This window comes from Salvelinus sp. IW2-2015, unplaced genomic scaffold, assembly GCF_002910315.2.
Source record: "Salvelinus sp. IW2-2015 unplaced genomic scaffold, ASM291031v2 Un_scaffold16393, whole genome shotgun sequence".
Lineage (NCBI taxonomy): Eukaryota > Metazoa > Chordata > Actinopteri > Salmoniformes > Salmonidae > Salvelinus > Salvelinus sp. IW2-2015.
The window spans coordinates 407737-429030 of NW_019957565.1; the positions used below are offsets into that span (position 1 = coordinate 407737).

Below are 21294 nucleotides of genomic sequence, written 5' to 3' on the forward strand. Positions count from 1 at the left end.
TACACATTTTTTTTGCCACTGTATATATAGACAACTTATACACATTCACACACACTACATTGACACTACCACAAAAAACCAACACACATTCACATACACTACATACGCACACACACACACATAACACACACGCATACAGACACAACACAAACATATTACACTCACACACTTTTACACTCATCATTTGCTGCTGCTACTCTGTTTATTTTACTCTTATTATTATCTATCCTGATGCCTAGTCACGTTACCCTGCCTTCATGTACATATCTACCTCAAATACCATATTATTATCTATCCTGATGCCTAGTCACATTACCCTGCCTTCATGTACATATCTACCTCAAATACCTTATTATTATCTATTCTGATGCCTAGTCACGTTACCCTGCCTTCATGTACATATCTACCTCAAATAACATATTATTATCTATCCTGAATCTGCTAGTCACGTTACCCTGCCTTCATGTACATATCTATCGCAAATACCTTATTATTATCTATCCTGATGCCTAGTCACTTTACCCTGCCTTCATGTACATACAGTTGAAGTAGGAAGCTTACATACACTTAGGTTGTGTCATTAAAACTCGTTTTTCAACCACTCCACAAACTTCTTGTTAACAAACTGTTAGTTTTGGCAAGCGGTCAGGACATCTACTGTGTGCATGACACAAGTCATTTTCCAACAATTGTTTACAGACAGATTGTTTCACTTATAATTCACTGTTTCACAATTCCAGTGGGTGAGAAATGACATACATAAGTTGACTGTGCCTTTAAACAGCTTAAAAAATTCCAGAAATTATGTCATGGCTTTAGAAGCTTCTGAGAGGCTAATTGACATCATTTTAGTCAATTGGAGGTGTACCTGTGGATGTATTTCAGGCCTACCTTCAAAATCAGGCCTCTTTGCTTTGACATCATGGGAAAATCAAAAGAAATCAGCCAAGATTTTGTAGACCTCCACAAGTCTGGTTCATCCTTGGGAGCAATTTCCAAACGCCTGAAGATACACGTTCATCTGTACAAACAATAGTACGCAAGTATAAACACCATGGGACCACGCAGCCGTCATACCGCTCAGGAAGGAGACGCGTTCTGTCTCCTAGAGATGAACGTACTTTGGTGTGAAAAGTGCAAATCAATCCCAAAACAACAGCAAAGGACCGTGGGAAGATGCTGAGAGGAAACAGGTACAAAAGTATCTATATCCACAGTAAAACGAGTCCATATATTGACATAATGTGAAAGGCCGCTCAGCAAGGAGAAGCCACTGCTCCAAAACCGCCATAAAAAAGCCAGACTACGGTTTGCAACTGCACATGGGGACAAAGATGTACTTTTTAGAGAAATGTCCCCTGGTCTGATGAAACAAAAATAGACTGTTTGGCCATAATGACCATTGTTATGTGTGAGGAAAAAGGGGGAGGCTTGCAACCGAAGAACACCATCCACGGGGGTGGCAGCATCATGTTGTGAGGGTGCTTTGCTGCAGGAGGGACAGGTGAACTTCACAAAATAGATGGCATCATGAGGATGAAATTATGTGGATATTGAAGCAACATCTCAAGACATTAGTCAGGAAGTAAAACGTGTCGCAAATGAGTCTTCTAAATGGACAATGACCCAAGCATACTTCCAAAGTTGTGGCAAAATGGCTTAAGGACAACAAAGTCAAATTGAGTGGCCATCACAAAGCCCTGACCTCAGTCATAGGATTTGTGGCAGAACTGAAAAGCGTGTGCGAGTAAGGAGGCTACAACCTGACTCAGTTACACCAGCTCTGTCAGGAGGATGGGCCAAATCACCAACTTATTGTGGGAACTTGTGAACGCTACCCGAAACGATTTGACCCAAGTTAACAACAATTTTAAGGCAATGCTACCAAATACTATTATACAAATAGTAAGCTCCACATTGATCTGGTACTGGTATTCCCTCTATGTAGCTCCAAATTGATCTGGTATTCCTGTATGTAGCTCCACATTGATCTGGTACTGGTATTCCCTGTATGTAGCTCCACATTGATCTGGTACTGGTAGTCCTCTATGTAGCTCCAAATTGATCTGGTATTCCTGTATAGCATCCCATTGATCTGGTACTGGTATTCCCTGTATGTAGCTCCACATTGATCTGGTACTAGTATTCCTGTATGTAGCTCCACGTTGATATGGTACTGGTATTCCCTGTATGTAGCTCCACATTGATCTGGCACTGGTATTCCCTGTATGTAGCTCCACATTGATCTGTACTGATACTCCCGATATAAGCTCCCACATTGATCTGTACTGATACTCCTTGTATGTAGCTCCACATTGATCTGTACTGATACTCCCTGTATGTAGCTCCACATTGATCTGGTACTGATACTCCTTGTATGTAGCTCCACATTATCTTACTGTTTCCCTGTATGTAGCTCCACATTGATCTGTATTCCCTGTATGTACTCCACATTGATCTGACTGGTATTCCCTGTATGTAGCTCCACATGATCTGGTATTCCCTGTATGTAGCTCCACATTGATCTGGTACTGTTTCCCTGTATAGCTCCATTATCTGTACTGCTATTCCCTGTATGTTGTCCCGCCCTGACCATAGAGAGCTGTTTATCTCTATGTTGGTTAGCCGGGTGTGATTAAGGTGGGTTATCTAGGGATTGTATGTCTCTGTCTATGTCTCTGATTGGGATCATATTTAGGCAGCCATTTCCCCTTTGTGCTTCGTGGATCTTGTCTAGGTATAGTTGCCTGTGACACTACTCTGAGCTTCACGTTTCGTTTGTTTCCTTTATTGTTTTGTTATTTGAATTTTCTCTTCCTAATAAAAGGATTGAAACATACCACGCTGCATCTTGGTCCAATTTATGACGAACATGACAGATTGTAGCTCCACATTGATCTGGTATGGTATTCCCTCTATGTAGTTCCACATTGATCTGGACTGTTACCTGTATGTAGCTCACATTGATCTGGTACTGGTATTCCCTCTATGTAGCTCCACATTGATCTGGTACTGGTATTCCCTGTATGGAGCTCCACATTGATCTGGTACTGTATTCCCTCTATGTAGCTCCACAATATGCTGGTACTGGTATTCTGTATGGAGCTCCACATTGATCTGGTACTGTATTCCCTTTATGGAACTCCACATTGATCTGGTACGGTATTCTATGGAGCTCCACATTGATCTGTTACTGGTATTCCTGTATGGAACTCCACATTGATCTGGTACTGCTCATATCTCTACTGATCCCTATGTAGCTCCACATTGATCTGTACTGATATCCCTGTATGAGCTCCACATTGATCTTGCGTACTGAGTATTCCCTGTATGGAGCTCCACATTGATCTGGTACTGGATTCCCTGTATGGACTCCACATTGATCTGGTACTGGTATTCCCTGTATGGAGCTCCACATTGATCTGGTACTGGTATTCCCTGTAAGGAGCTCCACATTATCTGGTACTGGTATTCCCTGTATGGACTCCACATTGATCTGTACTGTACTCCTGTATGACTCCACATTGATCTGTACTGGTATCCCTGTATATACAGTAACTCCACATTGATCTGGTACTGTACTCCCTCTATGTAGCTCCACATTGATCTGGTACTGGTATTCCCTGTATGTAGCTCCACATTGATCTGGTACTGTATCCTGTATGGACTCACATTGATCTGGTACTGATACTCCCTGTATGAGCTCCACATTGATCTGGTACTGGATTCCCTGTATGTAGCTCCACATTGACTGGTATCCCTGTATGTAGCTCCACATTGATCTGGTACTGGTATTCTGTTATGAGCTCACATTGATCTGTACTGTTACTCCCTATTATAGCTCCACATTATCTGGTACTGGTATTCCCTGTATGGAGCTCCACATTGATCTGGTACTGGTATTCTGTATGGAGCTCCACATGATCTGTACTGGTATTCTGTATGGAGCTCCACATGATCTGGTACTGGTATTCTGTATGGAGCTCCACATTGATCTGGTACTGGTATCCCTGTATGGAACTCCACATTGATCTGGTACTGCTATTCCCTGTATGGAGCTCCACATTGATCTGGTACTGGTATTCTGTATGGAGCTCACATTGATTGGTACTGTGTTCTTTATGGAGCTCCACATTGATCTGGTACTTGTACTCCCTGTATGGACTCCACATGATCTGTACTGGTATTCTGTATGGAGTCCACATTGATCTGGTACTGGTATTCCTGTATGGAGCCCACAGATCTGGTACTGGTATCCCTGTAGGAGCTCCACATTGATCTGGTACTGGTATTCTGTATGGAGCTCCACATTGATCTGGTACTGGTATTCTGTATGGAGCTCCACATTGACTGTACTGGTATCCCCTAGGAGCTCCACATTGATCTGGTACTGGTATTCTGTATGGAGCTCCACATTGATCTGGTACTGGTATTCCCTGTATGTAGCTCCACATGATCTGGTACTGGTATTCTGTATGGAGCTCCACATTGATCTGTACTGGATTCCCTATGGAGCTCCACATTGATCTGGTACTGGTATTCTGTATGGAGCTCCACATTGATCTGGTACTGGTATTCGTATGGAAGCTCCACATTGACTCGGTACTGGTATTCTGTATGGAGCTCCACATTGATCGGTACTGTATTCTGTTATGGAGCTCCACATTGATCTGGTACTGGTATTCTGTATAGGAGCTCCACATTGATCTGGTACTGGTACTCCCTGTATATACAGTAACTCCACATTGATCTGGACTGTACTGGTACTCCCTATTGGAGCTCCACATTGATCTGTACTGGTATTCTGTATGGAGCTCCATTCTCGTGTATTTTATTTAACTCTTTGTGTATCTATTTTATTCCAACTGTTTATTTTTAAACTCTGCTTAGTTGGAAGGCTCATAAGTAAGCATTCACAGTAAATTTTACACCAGTTTATTCGTGCATGTGACTAATAAAAATTGCATTTGAGGTACATATTCACCAAAGCGTTTGAGTATAAAACACAAACAAAACAACAAGATACATGGAGAGTAGTGTGTGATTCCCTCAAAAGACATTGAGCTATTGTCTTTCTGCGATTCACTGCACTGTCAAAAGAGACGAGAGTGAGAGTGAGGTGGGTGGGTGGAGAGAGAGAGCGAGAGAATACAGAGTAGTAATGTTCTGGGACATTTATTACATAACACCCAGCGCCACCCTTGCCCTGTACACACATACACACACACACAGTTGTTGAGACCAAGATTGCCTGTACAAGGAGATTGCCAACGCCACCATGAACTATGAAAAACATAGTGCCAACTCGTTTGCTCACACAGTTCTGGAAAAACCCTTTGAAGCACACAGCTATACCCATGTTAAATAACCTAGTTTGAGAAGTGTGTTTGAGTTCCAAGTTCCTGTGTGTACACAAGGAATATGTATACTGTGAACAGCCATAAAGTTTAACCATGGTATTGGTCAGTACAGCTCTGGTCACTGTGCTCAAACATGCAGACCAGACAATACCAAACCAGACAATCCAGACCAGACAATACCAGTCAATACCAGACAATACCAGTCAATACCAGACAACACCAGACAATACCAGACAACACCAGACAACACCAGAACAACACCCAGACAATACCAGGCCAGACAATACCAGTCAATACCAGACAATACCAGACCAGACAATACCAGTCAATACAGACAATACCAGTCAATACCAGGCCAGACAATACACAATCAATACCAGACAACACCAGACAATACCAGACAACACCAGACCAAGAACAATACCAGAATACAGACCAGACAATACCAGACCAGACAATACCAGACCAGACAATACCAGACAATACCAGACCAGACACAATACCAGTCAATTTAGACCAGCAGATACCAAGACAATACCAATACCAGACCATACAATACCAGACCAGACAATACCAGACTATACCAGACAATACCAGACAATACCAGACCAGACCAGACAATACCAGTCAATACCAGACCAGACAATACAAGACAATACCAGACCAGTCAACACCAGACCAGACAATACCAGACCAGACAATACCAGACCAGACAATACCAGACATTACTAGACCAGACAATACCAGACAATACCAGACCAGACAATACCAGACAATACCAGACCAGACAATACCAGACATTACTAGACCAGATAATACCAGACCAGAAAATACCAGACAATACCAGACAATGCAAAACCCCAGTCTTCAACCTCATTATCTATGCAAAACCAGCCACCACAACCGGCTACAACAGGACAGCCATTGACACCTGTGTGTGTCAGAGAGCTTAAAGTGTTATATATAGGCGCCACACACCGGGTCGCTAGTAGTGGCATACGGTGAGACATCTGTCTTCTACTTAGAGTAGAGTTCAACTGACCTTCTTTACCAGTGACAAATCCTTTGTTGTGCTTTGAAGAGTTCATAGGGTCAAGGATGTAAATTATGACACCAAGACCTCTACTAATACTACTACAATGACTTTGACTTATGACTTTGTATCTATTGTATATGGCAGTTAGGTGCTTTGCCTTTGACACATTTACAGTTTGCACCCAGACTACAAATGAGGTTGGTTGGTTTGCAGAGCTGACAATCAAAGAGAAGCAACGTTAGGTCGGAGTCCTTCGATTCAGTGTTGCCTTGACAACATTACAGCAACATCTCCTCGTTGCTGCCAAGTTGCCAACTCAGTCTCTTCCAGAGTCGAGACACACATCAACGTCTCTTTTTCAATTCAGGCCCTTTCATACAAGCAACATAGGCCCGAGAATCAGCGATGCAACAACAACCCTTTAAACACAGTCCCTGAGGGATGGCAATAACATTGGCCAGTTCTGTAGTATTTAACCATGTATCTAATCCACTGTTTCAACCCTACACCCCGGACAATATTACATGAAGTGCGTTGATGACAGAGTTCTCCATTAAGCAAGGCAAAGGTCCACCCGGGGGAAATGGGGGGGGGCACTGGGGAGACAGAACTGCATAATGCCCTGACAGATCTCTCTCTCTGTGTCTCTCTCTCTCTGCAGAGGCTAACTAGACCCTGGTGTCTTCATAAGACAGTCATGTTAGGGGAGATAGTGGTGGATGAGATCATACAGTCAAGCAACATGGGATGAGAGGGGGAAGGAAACAAAACAACAACAGCAGAGGACTAGGATTATAGGGCTGTTGCTAGTGAGGGGCTATGGTGAGGGGCTACGGTGAGGGGCTATGGTGAGGTGTTATGGTGAGGGGCTATGGTGAGGCGGCACGGTGAGGGGCTACGGTGAGGGCTACGGTGAGGGCTTACGTGAGGCTATGGAGGGCTACGGTTGAGGGCTATGGTGAGGGTTAGGGTAAATGGACTTGGCTAGTGTAGAGCTACAGACACAGGGTTACATTAGGGTAAAGGACTTAGGCTAGCGCAGGGCTATAGTCACAGGGGTTACATAGGGGAAATGGACTTGGGCTAGTGTAGGCTATAGTCACAGGGGTTACATTAGGGTAAATGGACTTGGGCTAGTGTGGGCTATAGTCACAGGGGTTACATTAGGTAAATGGAGGGATGATCAACAGACTGCTTATCACTGTTGTTGTGTCACCACTACTTAACAGGCCACTACTATAAATCAAATCACATTTTATTTCTCACATGCTTAGTAGACAACAGTGTAGGCTAACAGTGAAATGCTTACAGGTCCTTTTCCAACAATGCAGAGTTAAAGATAAAAATAATAAAATTGTGACACGAGGACGAAATACACAATGAATAATGAATAACAATGGCTATATACAGATATGAAAGTCACATGGCTATATACAGGAGTAGAAAATAACATGCTATATACAGGAGTAGAAAATAACATGGCTATATACAGGGAGTAGAAAATAACATGGCTATATACAGGAGCAGAAAATAACATGGCTAATACAGGGAGCAGAAAATATCATGCTATATACAGGAGCAGAAAATATCATGGCTATATACAGGAGCAGAAATATCATGCTATAACAGGAGCAGAAATCCATTAACATATAGGCCACCCTTCTGGTGACATATATCAGACCCTCTACGGGGTTTACAGCTGTTATCCAGATGAGAAGGAATGTTAGGCTCTGGAGTTCCAGAGGTATCTATGGCGCAGGTCCTAATCCAGGCACTTGTCATCTCCCGTCTGGATTACTGCAACTCGCTGTTGGCTGGGCTCCCTGCCTGTGCCTAAAACCCCTACAACTCATCCAGAAACGCCGCAGCCCGTCTGGTGTTCAACCTTCCCAAGTTCTCTCACGTCACCCCGCTCCTCCGCTCTCTCCACTGGCTTCCAGTTGAAGCTCGCATCCGCTACAAGACCATGGTGCTTGCCTACGGAGCTGTGAGGGGAACGCACCTCAGTACCTCCAGGCTCTGATCAGGCCCTACACCCAAACAAGGGCACTGCGTTCATCCACCTCTGGCCTGCTCGCCTCCCTACCACTGAGGAAGACAGTTCCCGCTCAGCCCAGGCAAAACTGTTCGCTGCTCTGGCCCCCCAATGGTGAACAAACTCCCTCACGACGCCAGGACAGCGGAGTCAATCACCACCTTCCGGAGACACCTGAAACCCCACCTCTTTAAGGAATACCTAGGATAGGATAAAGTAATCCTCTCACCCCCCCCCCCCCCCCCTTAAAAGATTTAGATGCACTATTGTAAAGTGGCTGTTCCACTGGATGTCATAAGGTGAATGCACCAATTTGTAAGTCGCTCTGGATAAGAGCGTCTGCTAAATGACTTAAATGTTAAATGTAAATGTATGGATTTCAACATATCCCCCACACCTGTGATATAAATCACTGCATTTCAATGTATCACACAATAAAACACGGAGACACCCACATGTTGTAAGAAGAGTGTAGGAATGCAATTCATTTAAATGAACCAAGCCTAGGAAGTCTAACTGTCCACCAGCATCTTGTCGGTCTACATTTGACATTTAACTCTAAACAAATGAGTAGGGCAAGAGTTGTTTGGAAAAGGTCACTGGCACCACTGTGTGCCAACTTGAATGCTAAGTGTGAGAGGCAAACGATAGGAACACACACACAATCACAGCAAGCCTTTGAAAAGCAATACACTGATATAACCATCTGTGGAATTTACCTACCTGCAGGTACTTATTCATAATGTATTGGAAACCATTGGTGTCAAATGGCAAGTTTAAAAAGTACCCTGAAAAGGTTTTGTTGTAGAAACTGTGATATTACTGAGTTATTACTATGTGTGGTATAGAAACAATGCATCTGTCACAATATGACACGGGATAAAATGGACATATCCCCGTATCATTCCATTGATCAAACTGCTAGAATTCTTATTTGGTGTCTGCACACAGCAAAGGATCTGAAACAGGCAAAGCGTGACAAATCTGCAACAAAGAAACAAATAAGGCACAAGCCCTGACTACATTTTTGGCGGGGATCCAAGCAGCCAATTCACAGAGCGGGAGATCCATTTATTCTCTTAGATAATATACACTTAGGAAAAAAATGTGCTATCTAGAACCTAAAATGGTTCTTTGGCTGTACTCATAGGAGAACCCTTTAAAGAACTAGTTTTGGTTCCAGGTAAAAACCCTTTTGGTGCCAGGTAGAACCCTTTTTGGTTCTATGTAGAACCCTTTCCACAGACAGCTTAAGAACCCTTTTGGAACCTTTTTTTCTAAGAGTGTATGATGTTTAGAAAACTGATCTTGCTCATAAAAACGACCTAATAATCCTCTGTTTACAATCCTGAAAGGTGTGATCAATCTGTCATCTATTATGTATGTCTATTCGGGCTAATCCCTCTTGTGCCTACATTGATCAAATCAAGCTTTCAGGACATTCAGGCAATAGCCTAGACTGGGTGCCAGTCTGTTTCTGCAAAACATGATAAGGAGTGGCAAGGAGTGGAATGATAGCTAAACAGACTGGTACACAGGCTAGCAATAGCCTACCCCATGCACAAAATGCAGTGAAAAAATAAATGAGAATCGTTTTTACCTGGATGATGAGACGGCAAAGTCCCCACCGTCCAACAATCGGATCTTGCAAAAAAGTACCCCATTGACAAACGGTACGGCCGTGAGCTCGTCCAATGTAAAATGGATTTGAAACTTGAACCTCTTCTTTTTCATTAAAAACGCCATTGAGACGGTTGAAACAGGTGAACTGGAATATGTTGACAGGTTTATTCAGCAGAAATAGTCCGAAATTAAACCTTTGGGATTGACCAACAAAAAGGATAGGAAATGAAACAAAGTATTAATTTCGTTTTTAAATCAGGAGCTTGCAAGTCCTTGATGTTTTGGCTCAGCATCTCTGATGACCCAGTCTTGATTCGGACCTGTAGCAGGGAAAAAATAACAGGTGCTTTACGATCATATACTGAAGTGTGCAAACACATCTTATTGGTTATCCCTAATTTTTCTCACATATAGGTTAAAAGCCTTTCATGAAATATATATAACAAACAGATTATTGTAGTGATATTCATAGCCGATTATTATACTTATATTCAATCAGGGCTACTTCAGAGAAAATAGTTTGAAGGCATATCCTACACACGAACACATGCTTTGTTAAGATGTTCTCATGGCTTTTCTTTACACCCTGTGTTAGTTATGGGATTTAGACATTATAAAGTATCTACACCATTCCCCAAACCACACGTTAATTCGCAACTGGTGATTTGTAGGTAGTCGGCGTCAGTAAAGTAGATACAAAAAGGAAAGGATAGTTCCACCCATGATCTATTCGATTCTTCTGCATTATATGAATCGTACCAAGTATTTCTTGCCAACCCTCCACGCAAACACAAGCGCATGTCAACCAGAGAACGAGGTGAATTAACAGAAAGTATACAGACACAATTACAACTAAGACACTCAAATATGTCAAAGAAAGTAATAGTTTTACCTCATATTCAAAGAGGACAACGTGACATCTCCTCACAGTCCAGCAACACTGACATTCATACTTTACTTTGAACCATTGTGGGCTGTTCTTGACTCTAGTCCCTCCTATCTTCTAAATATAAATCGAGATGCTAAGCACCGCCTTCGGCTCAGAGAATCGTGTAGATTACTTTTTGCATTATGTATAATAAATAATCTGAATTGATAGACAGTATCCACAAACATAAACGTCTTAGACATTATAATCAATTTCTTTTAACCACCCAAAAGTTATATAATTTTCAGTTCATTAGTACTCATAAATCCACATTTTATGAGGAGAAAATTATCATGTTCTTCTACTGGCCTATTATCAATATGTGAAAACATCAAAGTACGTTAATGTGCAGAATACTCGTCTAAAATAAATAACCTTCACACTGTCATGTCAAATTGTGATTGGTTCAATCTTGACATAGAGCGCCATCTGCTGGTAATTGTAACATTGACGTTGCATCCTCATTTTTATTGAGTCAGTGTCAGCCTACATTTTACAGTCAGTCGTGTCAGTGCCAGCTAACTGTATTTTCCCATCAAACCCAACCAAATCATGAGAAAACAAAAAGGCAATTACTTGACACATTGGAAAGAATTTACAAAAAAAACAGAGCAAACTTGGCCCTAAACAGAGAGTACACAGTGGCAGAATACCTGATCACTGTGACTGACCCAAAATTAAGGAAATATTTGACAGACTCAGTGAGCATAGCGTTGCTATTGAGAAAGCCCCCCGAAGGCAGACCTGGCTCTCAAGAGAAGACAGGCTATGTGCACACTGCCCACAAAATGAGGTGGAAACTGAGCTGCACTTCCTAACCTCCTGCCAAACGTATCACCATATTACAGACACGTTTCCCTCAGATTACAGACACACAAAGAATTAAAAAACTCCCATATCTATTGGGTGAAATACCACAGTGTGCAATCACAGCAGCAAGATTTGTGACTTGCTGCCACAAGAAAAGGGCAACCAGTGAGGAACAAACACCATTGTAAATACAACCTATATTTATGTTTATTTATTTTCCCTTTTGTACTTTAACTATTTGCACATCATTGCAACCCTGTATATATACATATGACATTTGAAATGTCTTTATTCTTTCGGAACTTTTGTGTAATGTTTACTGTTAATTTAGTATTGTTTATTTCACTTTTGTTTATTATCTATTTCACTTGCTTTGGCAATGTAAACATAAACTCAGCAAAAAAAGAAATGTCCCTTTTTCAGGACCCTGTCTTTCAAAGATAATTGCTAAAAATCCAAATAACTTCACAGATCTTCATTGTAAAGAGTTTAAACACTGTTTCCCATGCTTGTTCAATAAACCATAAACAATTAATGAACATGCACCTGTGGAACGGTCATTAAGACACTAACAGCTTACAGACGGTAGGCAATTAAGGTCACAGTTATGAAAACTTAGGACACTAAAGAGGCCTTTCTACTGACTCTGAAAAACACCAAAAGAAATATGCCCAGGGTCCTTGCTCATCTGCGTGAACGTGCCTTAAGCATGCTGCAAGGAGGCATGAGAACTGCAGATGTGGCCAGGGCAATAATTACAATGTCCGTACTGTGAGACGCCTAAGACAGCGCTACAGGGAGACAGGACAGACAGCTGCTCGTCCTCGCAGTGGCAGACCACGTGTAACAACACCTGCACAGGATCGGTACATCCGAACATCACACCTGCGGGACAGGTACAGGATGACAACAACAACTGCCCGAGTTATACCAGGAACACACAATCCCGCCATCAGTGCTCAGACTGTCTGCAATAGGCTGAAAGAGGCTGGACTGAGGGCTTGTAGGTCTGTTGTAAGGCAGGTCCTCACCAGACATCACCGGCAACAATGTTGCCTATGGGCACAAACCCACCGTCGCTGGACCAGACAGGACTGGGAAAAAGTGCTCTTCACTGACGAGTCGCGTTTTTGTCTCACCAGGGGTGATGGTCGGATTTGCGTTTATCGTCGAAGGAATGAGCGTTACACCAAGGCCTGTACTCTGGAGCGGGATCGATTTGGAGGTGGAGGGTCCGTCATGGTCTGGGGTGGTGTGTCACAGCATCATCGGACTGCGCTTGTTGTCATTGCAGGCAATCTCAACGCTGTGCGTTACAGGGAAGACATCCTCCTCCCTCATGTGGTACCCTTCCTGCAGGCTCATCCTGACATGACCCTCCAGCATAACAATGCCACCAGCCATACTGCTCATTCTGTGTGTGATTTCCTGCAAGACAGGAATGTCAGTGTTCTGCCATGGCCAGCGAAGAGCCCGGATCTCAATCCCATTGAGCATGTCTGGGACCTGTTGGATCGGAGAGTGAGGGCTAGGGCCATTCCCCCCAGAAATGTCCGGGAACTTGCAGGTGACTTGGTGGAAGAGTGGGGTAACATCTCACAGCAAGAACTGGCAAATCTGGTGCAGTCCATGAGGAGGAGATGCACTGCAGTACTTAATGCAGCTGGTGGCCACACCAGATACTGACTGTTACTTTTGATTTTGACCCCGCCCTTTGTTACATTATTCAATTTCTGTTAGTCACGTCTGTGGAACCTGTTCAGTTTAGGTCTCAGTTGTTGAATCTTGTTATGTTCATACAAATCTTTACACAGGTTAAGTTTGCTGAAAATAAATGCAGTTGACAGTGAGAGGACGTTTCTTTTTTTGCTGAATTTATGTTTCCCATGCCAATAAAGCCCTTAAATTGAAATTGACTACGGGAGGGGCACACACTCGTTTGGCCCACATGTTGAGGATCATCAGCGTGGCGGGATGGGCTGTTGCCTACCTTCATCATCTCTGGGTCAGCTCGTCAAGAAGTCTAGGACAGTTGCACGGGGGTGGGTTCAGACACAGGACCCTGAGCTTAGTGATGAGCTTGGAGGGCACTATGGTGTTGAAGGTTGAGCTGTAGTTGATGAACAGCATTCTTACATAGGTATTCCTCTTTTCCAGGTGGGATAGGGCAGTGTGCAGTGCAATGGCGATTGCGTCGTTGGTGGATCTGTTGGTACGGTATGCAAATTGTAGTGTAGGTGGAGGTGATATGAACACTTCATGATGACAGAAGTGAGGGCTATGGAGTGGGTCATTTAGTTCAGTTACCTACCTTTCTTGGGTACAGGAACAATGGTGGACATTTTGAAGCAAGTGAAAACAGACTGGGAAAGGGAGATTGAATATGTCCAGAAACACTCCAGCCAGCTGGTCTGCACATGCTCTCTGGACGCTGCTTGGGATGCCGTAGAGTAATATAAAACATAGAGAACAGGTTCAAAAAGACTAAAGGAAAAACTAATATTTTATGGTATTATTTAAAGAAAGAGTTTATTTTTGTTGCATTGATTTGGAAAATAACGAGCAAATTCTGCACAGAGGTAAAAATGTGATGTAACTATGGCCCACTGGCTGTAAAGAAAAAAAGTACTTCATTCCAAAATCATATGATAAAGAATATTAACTGGGTCAATCTAGCCATACTGACTAAGAAGAAAAAGGGTTTTGACAATCCGGTATACTCTTTTTAGTCAGTATGGCTAGGGTCAATTACAGCAATCAATAGCAGAAAATGTCAACTTCATTTTACAACCAATACAGCAATTTATCTCTATCTAGATATGTATTTCTAGAACTACAACCCTAAACCTAAATGCTTGTTCTAATTCAACTCATTACAATTCTCTCTCACAAACATGAGCAAGCTCACAAATGCATTTCATACACCCTCTCATTCACGCACGCACGCACACACACACACTTTCTCATTCTCTCTCACACGCAAACAAACAAACATACACACACACTGAGTCTTTATTAGCCTTCATCTGCTGGCTGTGGAGGCGGGGTCTTGGGCCTCTGTTCTGAACCCTCTGCAGCAGCCCCAGCGCTGTTGTTGGAGTTGTCAGTCCCGCTCTGCAGGAACTTCCTCAGGTCCTTGAGAGCAGGCCTCATCATCTGAACCAGGGCCAGCAGGGCTGCCTGGGTTCCCTCCAGGGCCTGGGCCTGCCTCTCCTGGGCGTAGGCCTGCGCTTCCTGGGATCTCCGGATCATCTGCAGCAGCTCGTTCTGGCCCTCCAGGTGCTGGGCAATCTGCCTCACGTGCACATTGGTAACCCGCTGTTCTTGGAGGAGCCGGGCTGAGTTGAGGGCGATGCGGCTCTTCAGCTCCTGGGGCTTGGCCTGGCTGTGTGGCGGAGAAGACGACACTGACGTCAGCATCTCCACCGGATGCGACTCCACAGCGGTCACCACGGTGGGCGTGGCTTCAGTGGTGGTGCAGTACTCCACCACACCGCCTTCCTCCAGTGTGTGGTATGTGGTCTCGGCTGGTGGAAAGAAAGACGGTTTTGCCCGTAAGTATAGGATTATTCATTACCGGTCTTGGAGATATACAGGCTGATTCAACTATTCATCAAGACCCTTGATTAGCAGAATGATTCAGCCTGAGAATCAGACTGAGTCCAATGTGGCTCTGTTGGTAGAGCATGGTACTTCCAACACTAGGGGTGTGGGTTTGATTCCCATGGGGGACCAGGCCGAAAAATATGAAAATGTATGCACTCAGTACTGTAAGTTGCTCTAGATAACAGCATCTGTTAAATTACTGAAATGTAAATGTATTAGTGCTGTGGTTGGGGAAAGCCTGCACACCCTGTCGTTCACCTCAAGTAAAGTGTGCAATTAATTCAAAATAAATTATAATACCAAACATTTCAAACCTTGGAATAAACTACTTACCATCTAATTTAGTCTCCTCGCATGATGCTGAAGCTGTCTGAAGGCCTATACATATCAGAGAAAGAAAAGGTCAGGAGAGGAAATTGTAAAGAAAAAAGTGTTTTGAATAGATTAAGCAATGTATTGAAGCAATGTTTTGTCCTTTAAATTTTGTGTGGCAATCTGAATAAATGGCTATTGCGACATAAATAACATTATTTACATATCTTCACACTATTAGTGTGTAACATTGGAGCTGACGAAGAGTAATTCACTCTTGCTCTTTTTGCCAATTTCATTACAGTCGGGTTAAAAACATGTGAAAAACGTACTCTCTGTGAGTGTCACGGTGGTGGCTGAACTCATAGTAACAGGTAAAGTTATCTCAGCATCTGGGTCTCCAGTAGGTAAACTGATGATAGTCGCCTCTCCCAGAAGGTTACAAATACGCTGCTGCATAGCAGTGAGGATGACGGGAACAGGAGTGCAGTCGGTAGTGGTCTCCTCAATTGCCGCCCTAGCCTGGGCCACTTTGCGCCTCACCTCGGTCTTCATATCCGACCACTTCTTCTTGACTTCAGCCAACTCTCTTGGGCATGTTGTTACAGCGTTCACCTTCTTCAGAATTTCTATCCACGCGTTATTCTTTGCTATGTGAGTGACTCCAGCATTGAAGTGGTTAACGAGTGTGTGCTTTTGTTTCTCTATTTCCTCCACAATAATTTCGACCTCCCTCTCTGAAAAATTCATTTTTCTTTTTTTGGTATTCGATGCCATATTTGAATAAATTCCTGTTTTTAAAATACAATTGTGCGTATTGTACGCAAAAATAGTAGGATTTACTCAATTGATCTGCGCAACGTAATGGCTTCCAGAATCGGCTTCTTCTTCTTCTTCCTACAAACAACGCTTACGTTCGTTGTGCTTAGATCTCCGCCCAACCTACCAATGTAGCACCATGATTGGTTACATTCTGAGGGTCCCTCCAGTTTTACCTGCTGCCGTTGGCTAAACCAAATGCCAATCGTTAATCCTCATAAAACGATGTTTTTCTTTATTTAAAACAACAAATTGATAAAATGGCAACATTGCATTAATATATACAATAGGCTATGTTGTGATGTGGATGTTTTGTCATGAGATGGTGAGTCTAGCCATTATGTTTTCATCCACGTATTTAAATTCACCGGTTTCCTTGTAGGTCTGACAAATGTACATTTAACAATGGTGATTGGCTACTCGACCTATCCATCATGCGTATTCCAACACCCCTCCCCATTCAGACGTCGCGCTTCTCCAGTCACTCGTTGAACGAGTTCGTTTTGCATGGCCCGGTGCCACAGAGGAGAGGAGTTTTTCATTTTAGACCATGCCATCAAAGATTTTTATAACTAAGTCAAGATAGACCAGTGCCTGTCATTATCGAATGGAACACATTTGTCATAGTGGGCAGAAAAAGCAAGGAGGTGGGCAGACCTATTTCTATTTTGCCCTGTTTATCAAAAGTGTTGGAAAAACTTGTCAATAATCAACTGACTGGCTTTCTTGATGTCTATAGTATTCTCTCGGGTATGCAATCTGGTTTCCGCTCAGGTTATGGTTGACTTTTTAAAAATTGTTTCAACAGCTTTCTTATTAGAAGAATGTTGAATGGTCTTAATGTACTGCTCGAGAAAGTTTTAAGTTCCTCGGCGTACACATCACGGGCAAACTGAAATGGTCCAATCACACAGACAGCGTGGTGAAGAAGGCGCAGCAGCGCCTCTTCAACCTCAGGAGGCTGAAGAAATTATGCTTGTCACCAAAAACACTCACAAACTTTTACAGATGCACAATCGAGAACATCCTGTCGGGCTGTATCACTGCCTGGTACGGCAACTGCTCCGCCCATAACCGTAAGGCTACACCACCCGATGTCACAGGAAGGCCAAAAAAGATCATCAAGGACAACAACCACCCGAGCCACTGCCTGTTCACCCCGCTATCATCCAGAAGGCGAGGTCAGTACAGGTGCATCAAAGCAGGGACCGAGAGACTGAAAAACAGCTTCTATCTCAAGGCCATGAGACTGTTAAACAGCCATCACTAACATTGAGTGGCTGCTGCCAACATACTGACTCAACTCCAGCCACTGGAAAAATTGATGTAATAAATGTATCACTAGCCACTTTAAACAATGCCACTTCATATAATGTTTACATACCCTACATTACTCATCCCATATGTATATACTGTACTCTATACCATCTATTGCATCTTGCCATCCTGATGTAATGTATCACTAGCCACTTTAAACAATGCCACTTTTATATGTTTACATACCCTACATTACTCATCTCATATGTATATACTGTACTCTATACCATCCACTGCATCTAGCCTATGCCGTTCTATACCATCACTCATTCATATATTTTTATGTACATATTCTTATTCATTCCTTTACACTTGTGTGTATAAGGTAATTGTTGTGAAATTGTTAGGTTAGATTACTTGTTGGATATTACTGCATTGTCGGAACTAGAATCACAAGCATTTCGCTACACTCGCATTAACATCTGCTAACCATGTGTATGTGACAAATAAAATTTGATTTGATTTTATAGAAAACACAGAAGAGTGTTTTTTTATTATTGAATTTACATTTATGAATATGAAATCTTGCCATTAGCACAATTAGATTTATGAGGTAAAATTGTTTTTCTTTATCCTTATTATGGTTAAGGAAACCGAGCAGCACATTCTCCCATTAAAAAAACAAAAGTCATCAAGAATATTAACAATTATAAAACTGAATATCTTTCCATAATTGTTTTACATCAATGTTAATGTCTTTTTAAAGTTTCTTCAGGTAATGAGGTAAAATTGTTTTTCTTTATCCTTATTATGGTTAAGGAAACCGAGCAGCACATTCTCCCATTAAAAAAACAAAAGTCATCAAGAATATTAACAATTATAAAACTGAATATCTTTCCATAATTGTTTTACATCAATGTTAATGTCTTTTTAAAGTTTCTTCAGGTAATGAGGTAAAATTGTTTTTCTTTATCCTTATTATGGTTAAGGAAACCGAGCAGCACATTCTCCCATTAAAAAAACAAAAGTCATCAAGAATATTAACAATTATAAAACTGAATATCTTTCCATAATTGTTTTACATCAATGTTAATGTCTTTTTAAAGTTTCTTCAGGTAATGATTCGCAGGGCAATACTTATGGATCATTCTGAAAGAGACCTATTTGACCTTGTTAACAAGCAGGTGTTTGTGTGGTAATAACCAGACTTTTTCCCCAACAGATATTAGTGACCAATGTATTCCAGTAAGTTGTGACATAGGGAATGGATACAATATCCCTTTGAAATAAAGCACTTATATATCTGTTGTTTTGAGGGAGCAAAGAGAAACCCATTTTTCCTATTGGTGAGTCAACTGGATTAAGCGAGGGTAGGTCAAGAAGGTGAGGTCTGGCTACACCTCTAAAACAACATGAGAGTTCCAGATGGAATAGCATCAAATACTATGGCGAAGTCTCTAGGTGTAACAGGGATATTGTAACGAGATGTTAAAAAATCCTCATAATTGAGTAACAATCCGTCTGCATTAAAAAATTTACTCACCAGCAGGATATAATTATTAAACCAGTTCTTAAAAAAATAAAGACTTGTTTCTATGCAAAATATCCTTATTGTTCCAAATGAAATACCTATGCGGGGAAAAATTATGTTTATATATTAACGACCACACTAAGAATACTTGTCTATGAAAAGCAGATAATTTTGTAGGAATCTTATCAATGTTTTAGTTACAAAGTAACATAAAATTGAGGCCACCAAAACGGGGGAAGATACAATGAGGGATGAGATTCCAAATTGAAGTTGGATTCTTTAAGAAATGTTTAGCCCAATTTATCTTAAAAGTATTATTCAAAGTAGGAAAATCAAAAAAATTGACACCACTATATTCGTATGAGTTCATAACGACAGATTTCCTAATATAATGTGTACGATTATTCCAGATGAAGTTGAAAAGAACCTGGTCAACTGCTTTACCTATTTTGTTGTCAACATGTAGGGACTAGGCTGTATAAGTAAGTCTGGAAATACCTTCAGCTTTAGAAATAAATACTCAACCTTTCAAGGATAAATCAAGGATTTAACAGAACTTGTAAGAAGTTGGGTTGCAAGCAGGAAGAGGTAAGGCGAAATTGGGCAACCTTGCCTAATTCCTCTTTTCAAATCAAATCTAGGAGAAGTGCCATGCTTTAATTTAATGGAACTGTTCCCATTCATATAAAGAGTTTTAATAGTACTAGGAGGGGTGCGTCACTTGAGTGGGTTGTGTCACTGACGTGGTCTTCCTGTCTGGGTTGGCACCCCCCTTGGGTTGTGCTGTGGCGGAGATCTTTGTGGCCTATACTCGGCCTTGTTTCAGGATGGTAAGTTGGTGGTTGAAGATATCCCTCTAGTAGTGTGGGAGCTGTGCTTTGGAAAAGTGGGTGGGGTTATATCCTGTCTGTTTGGCCCTGTCCGGGGGTATCATCGGATGGGGCCACAGTGTCTCCTGACCCCTCCTGTCTCAGCCTCCAGTATTTATGCTGCAGTAGTTTATGTGTCGGGGGGCTAGGGTCAGTCTGTTATATCTGGAGTATTTCTCCTGTCTTATCCAGTGTCCTATGTCTATGTGCAATTTAAGTATGCTCTCTTAATTCTTTCTTTCTTTCTTCTCTCTCTCTCTCTCTCTCTCTCTCTCTCTCTCTCTCTCTCTCTCAATATTCAAATTCAAGGGGCTTTATTGGCAATGGGAAACATGTGTTAACATTGCCAAAAGCAAGTGAGGTAGATATTATCAATAAGTGAAATAAACAATACAAATTAACAGTAAACATTACACATACAGAAAGTTTCAAAACAATAAAGACATTACAAATGTTATATTATATATACACAGTGTTGTAACAATGTACAAATGGTTAAAGCACACAAGTTAAAATAAATAAGCATAAATATGGGTTGTATTTACAATGGTGTTTGTTCTTCACTGGTTGCCCTTTCTTGTGGCAACAGGTCACAAGTCTTGCTGTTGTGATGGCACACTGTGGAATTTCTCCCCAGTAGATATGGGAGTTTATCAAAAATTGGAATTTGTTTTCAAATTCTTTGTGTGGATCTCTCTCTCTCTCTCTCTCTCTTCTCGTCTCTCTCTCTTCTCTCTCTCTCTCTCTCCTCTCTCTCTCTCTCCTCCTCTCCCCTCTCTCTTCTCTCTCTCTCTCTCTCTCTCCTCTTCTCCTCTCTTCCTCTCTCTGTCTCTCTCTCTCTCGTCTCTTCTCCCTTCTCTCTCTCTCTCTCTCCTCTCTCTTCTCTCTCTCTCTCTCTCTCTCTCTCTCTCTCTTCTCCTCTTCTCTCTCCTCTCTCTCTCTCTCCTCCTCTTCTCTTCGCTTCTCTCTCTTCTCTCTCTCTCTCACTCTCTCTCTTGTCCTCTCTCTCTCTCTCTCTCTTCGTCCGTCCTCTCTCTTTCTTCTCTCTCTCTCTCCTCTCTCCTCTGTCTTCTCTTCTCTCTCTCTGCCTACTTTCACTGCATCGTCC

At 42.1% G+C, this 21294-nt stretch overlaps 2 protein-coding genes across 5 annotated transcripts in view; both read right to left on the reverse strand.

Moving 5' to 3' along the window:
* Positions 1-11022, reverse strand: part of LOC112080596 (early estrogen-induced gene 1 protein) — a 68449-nt gene extending 57427 nt beyond the window's left edge. For all 4 annotated transcript variants that reach the window (XR_011479528.1, XR_011479527.1, XR_011479526.1 and 1 more), the window contains exons 1-2: positions 10947-11022; positions 10032-10374 (exon numbers count right to left, since the gene is read on the reverse strand). Coding sequence is in view for 1 of the 4 variants with exons in the window: in XM_070442638.1 (XP_070298739.1) it covers positions 10032-10177 (146 nt within the window). In the remaining 3 variants the exon portion in view is untranslated. The remainder of the gene's footprint in view (positions 1-10031; positions 10375-10946) is intronic.
* A 3693-nt stretch (positions 11023-14715) lies between these two features.
* Positions 14716-16607, reverse strand: LOC112080597 (nuclear apoptosis-inducing factor 1). The gene is made up of 3 exons (XM_024146402.2): positions 16043-16607; positions 15732-15776; positions 14716-15319 (listed from the first exon to the last, which is right to left on the reverse strand). Exons 1-3 carry the CDS (start codon positions 16485-16487, stop codon positions 14808-14810), a joined length of 1002 nt encoding a protein of 333 aa, XP_024002170.1. The 5' UTR covers positions 16488-16607; the 3' UTR covers positions 14716-14807.
* Between the last annotated feature and the right edge of the window lie 4687 nt (positions 16608-21294).

What these genes read in the sequence shown, in the direction of transcription:
- LOC112080597 (XM_024146402.2), bottom strand. Translation starts at nt 16,487, where the DNA reads ATGGCATCGAATACCAAAAAAAGAAAAATGAATTTTTCAGAGAGGGAG. An exon ending in CACCGTGACACTCACAGAGA is followed by an intron (nt 15,777 to 16,042) that starts GTACGTTTTTCA and finishes TGATATGTATAG; the next exon opens with GCCTTCAGACAGCTTCAGCA. An exon ending in CGAGGAGACTAAATTAGATG is followed by an intron (nt 15,320 to 15,731) that starts GTAAGTAGTTTA and finishes TCTTTCCACCAG; the next exon opens with CCGAGACCACATACCACACA.